Genomic DNA, 9,032 nt, shown 5'->3' on the forward strand with positions numbered 1-9,032 from the left:
CTGTTGACAGCACGTAGCCTAAAATACACTCATCTTTATGTTTGGTGTATTTAAAGTTTGATAAATTGTGCTTCATTATTTTTTTTCTGTAGCAGTATCTGGCAGTTTCAATTTTGGATTATTGTAAGACTTTACTTTTGCCCATCTGAACATTTTTGTTTTTTGAAAAGAGAGGCTTGAATTTTGGAAGAATTTAGAAATTTGATAAGACCCGCCCAAAGGCTTACAGAGGGATAGTTTGAAGCCTTTTTATGTTTGAGGAGCTTTTCATATACGCTATCATTTTATTACAATGAAGAAACTAATATAAATCGTTTGTTCTTACCTAAAAACATAACCTTTAAATTTTATTATTTTTAGGAACCTTGCCTAATGTTGCACGTAATTCTATTGTCAGTGTGGCTGAAATTGTGTGCTATGATGTCTTCAAGCACCAAATAATAAAGAATCGCATTCTTGCTGACGGTGTACCATGCTATTTTTCTGCAGCTGTTATTGCAGGATTCAGTGCCACTTTGGTCGCTTCACCTGTTGATGTGGTTAAAACAAGGTCTATGAATAATATCGGAAAGTACAAAAGCGCTATTGATTGTGCTATAAAGACGGTGATGAAGGAGGGACCAACAGCTTTTTACAAAGGGTAAATACTGCTTCCGTTAAACTTCTTCTCTAATTTCCGGAGTCATTAATCAGTAATTCTGCACTTTTTGTTTACTTAGTGTTGTTTGTAGCATTTGGGGGTACTAAGTTCTAGAGTCCAGAAAGCCAGTGGCTTTGACCTTCATCTAAGACTTATTTAACTGTAAGTAATTGAACAAATTCATTATTATAAAAGGTATCTAATGGCTGGACTCTTTTGAGGTCGAGAACTTTCTGGATTTACGCTCAAGCGCTGAAGAAATAACGTGCAAGGCTTGGTAATTACGTAATTATGATTTATTGCTGATTTTTCTAGATTTTTGTTTTGTTTTGATGGACTTTCTTAGCCATAAGCAAATCGAGCTTCAAATTAACAAAAAAAAACTACAAACAAGAGTTTGGGTAATATCTCCTTCCCTCAGTGTAAAAGTATAAAACTTACTGTGTCATTGACGCTTTACTGAAACGTATGTATGTCTTGAAGAGTCTTGGAGAGAACTAATACAACTAAACTGAATATTTGATGGGTAATGATGTTAATTGCTGAAAGCTCATCAGTTCAAAATTTAATTTTACTGTAATTTTTATACTTATTTTCAATATTTTTATTAAGTACAAAAGAAAATATATGTAATATAATTTGTTTCAAACAGTTCGTGGTAACGAACTGTTGTAAGAAGCGACCCGGCTCAATAGTAGCCAAAACTCTAAAAAATTGAATTTTGGTACCAATACTGTAATTTTTTACTGTTTTAAAATGTAGAGTTAAGAGAAAGAGTCAAACTTTAGCGTAAAGAGTGGGGCGTTGAGAAGGAAAAGCCCCTTTCATATACGGAGTAATTTCTGTTCGTTTTAAGTTTTAATGTCGCTCCTTACTTTCATTTAAAAAACTGTTTTTTTTTATTTAATTTCAGTAAAGCGACAATCACACATTAGGTTTTAAACTTTTCCAGTGGGGGAAGGAGGTAATGCCCAAACTCTTGTCTGTTGTGATTTTTTTCGTTTCAAGCTTGATTTGTATATTCAATTTAAGCTTTACTGATTTTGAGATTATATATTCATTCATATTAGTACATTTTTATGTTTATTTGCCACAATTGGTTGTTTAATTTCTGTCCCTTCTTATTTCTTCTGATCTTAATTTTAACATAGGCTTTAATTTTATTTGAAAATTTCATTTTGTAGAGTTTCTTTTAATTAATTTCGGTTCGTTTTTTATTGTTAAAGTTTCAAGTTTTTTCAAAATTTCCTGTTTCAAAAGGATTTTTTATTCCAAAGTAAATTCAAAAATAAAACTATGTGTGTCTTGAAAAAGTCTTTTCAAGACTTTTTAATTTTATTAGCAAGAACTAATGAAATTACATTGAATAGCGATTTATAATGATTCAATTGCTGATAGGTAATTGCTCAAAATTTCATTTCAATGCAATTTTTATTTTATTTTTAATGTTATAACTAGTATAAAAGAAATTCTTGTAATATAATTTTTTTTAGTAAAATACAAAAGACGCAGGACACTTTATGCTTTTACTTAGAAAAGTCTACTTAGTGCTTTTACTTCTACTTAAAGTGCTTTTACTTAGAAAGACTTAGAAAAAGTCTTGTTTATAGTGAAAACTATAGGTGCCTTGAAAAATGTTGGAATTTTTGACAGGTTATTTTTTTTGACACGTTTTTGGATTTTGATTACTTCAGACAATTCAACAATGGTCTTTGCTTTAGCTCTCCGTATTGACGTTTTCCCAGTTGTTGATCCAGGCTGTCGATTTTCACATCTTATAACGTTGGATAGTTCATAGACTTAGATACTCCGAAGCTTGGGGGTGCATAGGGCATTGACGGTTGGCCTCCAACTTGACCGTTTTTGTGCAAAAGACCAAAGTTCATTCAAATTGGTTCGGAGACTCGTTACCTCTTTCACCAGGGATCTACCAAGTGTGGTGCGTAGTCTTCTAATCGTTCGAATGCCAGGTGGGATCCAACACCATAGATCATGGGGTAGGCGTCCTTCACTCATGTGGGTCATATGCCCCCAATACTTCCATCTTCTCATTCTAATCTCGTCGGTCACCAGTGGCTCTTCGGTATCACCCTAATCTGGGCATTCGTTACTCTAATGGTCCAACCTACCGCAAGGATTCTACACAGGCAATTATTTTCGAACCCAAGTAGTCTTTTATCGGCATTCTCTGAAAGGCTCCAGAACTCGCATCCATGTAAAAGTACAGAGAATACATTATTACTAAATAATCGTAATATCAACTTCTGAGAGTAGTATCTGCATCTCTAAATATTCTTCAGCTGAGAAAATACTCCACATGTATACGCTATGCGTAGCAAGACTTCTCTGTCTCCAATCCCATCTTGGGTAATTGTACTACTGCGGTACTTCAACTCTCTGACATTTTCTATATCAATGCCTTCGTATCGAATCTCAGCTCTAATGGTCGTCATAACTACGTTTGACATACTTTTCGTTTTATTAATATTAATCTTCAGGCCCATAGAGGCAGCTTTTGCTGATAATTCATTCAGATTATGTTGAATGTCCTCTTGGCCATGAGCCATAAGAACATCATCAACGAAATTGCAGTCTTGTCTTGACGCTCGGGGCTTAGTTGTATGCCTCCTCTAAAGTGGCAAGCTTGGAAAACAAAATCAAAAAGAATTGCGAACAATACTGGAGATAAGGGAGATCCTTGACATACACCAGACTCGAGAGGAAACCACTCTGACAGCCCACTTTTCAATCTGGACTGCACAAACCTGTGCAGCATATAGGGATTTAATCATACTCACAATTTTCGGAGGGATTCCATACACTAGGAGAAATTTCCACATAGCCTCTCAGTGTGAAGAGTCAAATGCTTTCAAGAAGTCTATAAACATTAAAATTATCTACACTTGCCATTCGTTTGATTCCTCCAGTAGAACACGTAAGCAAAATATCTAGTCGTAGCAAATTTGGGCGGATACCATGTTGCTCATCCCTTAAAATTTTGTCCACTTTGGTCTGGATTCTGGTAAGTATGATCTGACATAGAAATTAACTTCCGACTGACTAGGATGTGATGTCTCTCCAGCTATTGCATGATGTTTCTCGACCTTTCTTGAAGCGTTTCACGATAATGCCTTTATTCCAGCCAGGAGAGACAGTCTCGTCGTCTCACACCTTACTAAGCAGTTTAAATAGTGGGCCAGCGAGAAATTTTAGCGACTTAAGGGCTATTACAACTTCCTGAAAGAGGATTGGGCCCAAATAGATATTCAAGTTAAATAAGGGCACGTGATGGACCATGGGTAAGGGTTTGTTTGCAATCCGGAGAGCTTCTTGGTAAACATATTAACGGTTTTACTATCACCCTGACCGGCTGCTCTTTCTGCTTCCACTGCAATGTTCTCAGCATACGTTCTCCTGTCATTCCTGGCAGACGTTTTCACTCGCTTATGGGCACATTTATACTGCTGTTTGAAACTATCATAGTATTGCCAAACGCTATCATAGTATATATATATATATATATATATATATATATATATATATATATATATATATATATATATATATATATATATATATATATATATATATATATATATATATATATATATATATATATATATATGTAATATTACATATATATATGATATATATATATATATATATATATATATATATATATATATATATATATATATATATATATATATATATATGTAATATTATATATTATAAATATAATATACGTTACGTGGTATAATATATATAATAGAGAGAAATAGAGAGAATAATAATAATAGAGAGAAATAAGAAGATCACCTGGTTGGTTACCACGAGGACTCTTGTTAATTCCCAAGGTAGCACCATTTTCTTTCAAATAATTAGTACACGGGGGAGGGGGCATAGACAGCAAGAGGAAATTGAGAAAATGACCTAAGAATGCATTGTTTTTGTAAACTATAGTTTCATTGAGAAACTGTTTCCGGACCCTCTCTCTCTTCCTACTTTCACATCTATTTTCAATCAAATCTTCCTATTACCATATATGTTATTGCCTATTCTTCAAGTAGTAATGTCGTGAACTTTTTTTTTACCATAATTAGTCCATAAAAGAATAATATCATCAGTCAATGGTCACATTTCGATTTCAATTAGTTTGAGTAATTTAATTTTTCGTTCAACTGGCTGCGAAAACAACCATGAAATTCACTGGAAGTTTCAGATTGATTTGTGATTATCACTCATGTGAATAATTTATGTTACTTCTGAATTAAAATTAAAAGATTTTTTGTCTAAAACATTGGATGACCCAAAATTACAAATAATTTGTTTGATTACGAGTACAGAACGCCCTGGATTGTTAGACCGTTTTTTAGCTTAAGCATTTTAGGTTCAATAGTATTGTCTGATATTTTAGGTGGGAAGCAATAAAAAATAACTAATAATCATTAATGATGACTGAGCTCTGGAATACACGACCTTTTATGTATAACTGCTATTTAAAATAATAAAATCTAAGTGTTTTGATTTAAACGTAATGATTTTACTAGTTAAATTAATGTTTTGTAATTTTTCCAGATGCATGCCAGCCTTCACTCGCTTGGTTTCATGGAACATCTGTATGTGGATTACCTATGAGGAAATTAAGAAAGCTGTTCATCATTTCTACAACTCCTAAAGAAACAAACGAAAACTATTCTATCATTCCTAGTTATTTTTGTTAGCGGTTGATAATTGCATGACTTATTCATTTTTAACTGATTATTGACAAATAAAAAAAAAATGGCAGGTAAGAATCATAAGTAAACTGAATCGCTAAAAACAACCGTGCTCCTTTCGATCTTGCTTCTTTTTTTATTTAAATTCTACTTGCTCAATTAAATAGGGTTATTTTGATCAAGCATAATCAACGAATATCTTTACCTAGTTTCCACCTTAAGAGCTGTTAAAAAATAAAGAACATTCTCGCAAAATTTGTTCAAAGAAAGCGGGGATAATGAGCAATATCCTTGTTTTTTTTTTAAGTCAATGGATTAACCTTGTTGTTTAAGTCAAGAGGTTGTACATTTTCTTCATAAGGGTCTCAGAAAAGGCAGTCCAAATGGCGTATTTCTCTGACACCATACTTAGAATTTAGTGGCTGTCTTATATCTTAGTGTGGGAATTGATCGTCTCTTACTAGGTTGCTAACTGCCGCTGCAACCCTAATTGCTAGCTGCTGCTGCAACCCTGCTAATGTCTTAAGATGATTAACTAGACTGATCCTTCATATAATAACAACTATTATTAATATTGCAGTTAATATGAACTGACGTTCTTTCTTTATTACAAAACTACTTAAAATAACTTTTATTGTACTTACTTTTAGTTGCTAAATGTCTTGGTTTGTTCTTTATTAGGTATAACACGTCTTTATAACCATGATACCGATGTCTATATTCACGTTGAACTGCATAGATCCTTTATATAATGGGCTATATTTCGTTCCATATAATTTTTGGATTTGGAAAATATATTATGCATTTCACATGAAAAGAGTAGATGTTCACCAAGGTGACTTATTGCACATTTTGTTTACTTACATACCTAATATTCTCCCAAAAGTTTAGACTGTATTGCAAATAGGAAAAAGCCTGTGGCTTTTTCTTATTCGTAATAGTAAGAGGCGAACTTTAGAGAATCAGGCAGCTAACTAAGCCAAATATGTGCCATGATTTCAACATTTTCATTGTATCTATATGCTTATTTATGACTATCAAAAGATAAGTGTATAACACAATCGTTCTTACGATGATTTCTTTTAATATTTCAGTTGACATGGAATGGAGTTCGTTCTTTAAAATAATATTTTGGTTGGTTGCCGCTACCACTGCAACTTCGATCTAACACCGTTTTTAAGGAGTTTTGGGCTATTATTTTTGGTAGTATGGGATATACTTTCTCTCTTACTAGGTTGTAGTCACGGTTTTAACCATGATTTTACCGAAAAGGGTTTAAAAAGTTCCTCAATTGTACTTTATTCGGTACTTCAGTTACGACGGGCTAGAGTTTGTTCTTTACTAGTATTGTTCTTAGTTTTTGTTCTTTACTAGTATCTAAATCAGTATTGATTCAGAGTTCAAGGTGTGAGGACCTATATTTGGATTGAACCTATCACTAATATTTGGTACAGGATTATCGTCTCTACCTGACATATAGCCAATATTTTCATAATAATTAATTCAGTGTCCAAAGAATTATAAATAAGCGGATTATTTTCAGAGTTGAGTGAAAATTCCCTTGGGAACAGTGATTTCTCTTATCGATTTTTCATGAACTATATATGATATAGGTCAGGATTAAGCAGTTGCGAAAATAATTATAATTTCCGATATTATAGACGATTGCGTTACGATAAAGGTGAGAGGAGAAAAGTAAGCAGAAGGGTGGGGGAGAGCTGTTTGCAAGAGCCGTGGTACCCGCCGGGCTTGTCCTTTAAATTGCGGGGACAAGGTAGGCAGCCTCCAACGCTTCCCTTACTTCTCTCGCTAGTGAACCTTCAATCTAGAGAAAATGGGAATTGGCAATTGGTGCGAAAATGAACTTTTCTACAATCCTATCCTGTGCTTTGTACAGAAAAATCTTGCTAAAGGAGTTTCGCCCGATACGATAAAAGAGTACTTGGCCGATTTCTTCGAGTCTTCTTCTCTTGGTGAGACCCGTAAATTGCTTTTTTTAAATCTTTTTCCGAATGAAGTCCCATCGAAGCGCGTAGGAGCCAATGCTGCATTAAACTGTGCTTCGGACATTATTTCTTCGCTTGTAAAGTGCAATTCCCAGAACATAAAGCTTCCGGACTTTGTTATCAAATGTCCCAGCGAAGTGCCAATGACCCCTGTCGATGCCTTCAGTACCCTCATTGCCAAGGTGAATTCTTGCCTTGAACAGCTGCGTGATATTGCGTCCAAGGTTACAGAGGGACAGTCTAAGCTTGTAGCCCCTGCTCAAAATACGAAAAAACCGTCCTAAGCTGTCGTTGTAAGAAACCCACCCCCGGAGCTCAGCGACCCTATCCTTCGCGTGAAGAAGCTCGAAACGTTGGATGGTCACGACGGAATCATAAGTCTAAAATCTAAGCCACATAGCAAAAGCTGGGTTGTGATGGTACGCGATAAGCGCTCAGCCGACTCGCTTGCTGAAGCTGTTACTAGCTCCATCCCTAACGTTGGAGCCAGAGTGATTGATAAAAAGCCTTTAGCTGTGGTCTGGGATATACCCCATAATTATTCAAGAGCTGATTTGGAGGCCTCAGTGGAAGGACTTATTAGTGCTAGTCAAATCGGGGACTCTCGTACTTTTCGCCTCGAGTTCGTCGACAAAACCACTCTGAATGCGGTTCTGGAGTTGGGAATCCGTATTGGATATGAAATTTTTCGCGCTAAGCCCTTTCAATCCATTCCGCGTCGATGTTTTCGCTGTCAAAGTACTGATCACCTGATTGGAGCTTGTCCCAGCTCACCAGCACATCCCAAGTGTTCCAGATGTTCTGGCCCTCATGTGAATTCCAAGGAAAACCCTTGCCAAGCCTCACCAAAATGTGCAAATTGCACTATGGAACACGTAAGTTTTAGCATGAAATGCAAAGTTCTCTGATCGGCTCTCAACAACGCTAATAAATGAATGCTCAAACTCCGTTTAGCTTTGTTTCCCTTAATATTAATGGTACAAAAGACAAGGATCTACTGATAAGTGAGCTACTTGAAAATGATATTGTGTTTCTACAGGAGCACCTTCTCTCTAAAGTGAATGTTGATAGCCTAAAGCATTCTCAGACCCATTATACCTTCTTGAGAGCCGCCCAAAAAACCGTATAAATTTCTGCCGTATAAAGAGTATAAAGAACTGATTGATCGCAGTATGTAGAGTAGAGTTTTGCGGACACACAAGATAAATTTCCAAGATAAATTTCCCAAGTTGTTGACACGAGACGGCGACACCTTGGAAGTCCCACCCCTTAAAACACCCCCTCTCCTCCTTAGCTGCGCCTCTGATTGGATATCATGGTATTAACCGATTGAGTCCTAGTTTCGCCCACGCAACTGAACATTCATTAAACAGAAGTGCTTAATTTATTGTATCCTTTTTTGTTGTTTTGGTAGAGGATGTACGTTCTTGATGTTACCATTCATTTGTAACATTGCTGCATCTGGTGTGCATTGATAAATATTGACAACGAATACACTTTGACTATATCTGACAAACCTGTGCTACTCTCACCACTACGGTTAGACTTAGCTGGTGGCTCCACCCCCAAGTATTGGGCAAGCAAAAAGTACCTGAGAAAATCTGGTGCCATCTTCTGGACAAGTTGCACAAAAAAAGGCTGACAATCGATATTTGTTTCCCGATATCC

At 35.5% G+C, this 9,032-nt stretch overlaps 1 protein-coding gene across 5 annotated transcripts in view; it reads left to right on the forward strand.

The window, feature by feature from the left end:
* The window catches only part of LOC136028177 (dicarboxylate carrier SLC25A8-like), a 119,016-nt gene extending 113,619 nt beyond the window's left edge, over nt 1–5,397 (forward strand). For all 5 annotated transcript variants that reach the window (XM_065705878.1, XM_065705877.1, XM_065705876.1 and 2 more), the window contains 2 exons: nt 361–640; nt 5,219–5,397. In XM_065705878.1, coding sequence (XP_065561950.1) covers nt 361–640; nt 5,219–5,318 — 380 coding nt within the window. In that variant the 3' untranslated portion in view covers nt 5,319–5,397. The remainder of the gene's footprint in view (nt 1–360; nt 641–5,218) is intronic.
* Nucleotides 5,398–9,032: the final 3,635 nt, after the last annotated feature.

The sequence above is a fragment of the Artemia franciscana genome, chromosome 6 (genome assembly GCF_032884065.1).
Source record: "Artemia franciscana chromosome 6, ASM3288406v1, whole genome shotgun sequence".
Taxonomy (NCBI): domain Eukaryota; kingdom Metazoa; phylum Arthropoda; class Branchiopoda; order Anostraca; family Artemiidae; genus Artemia; species Artemia franciscana.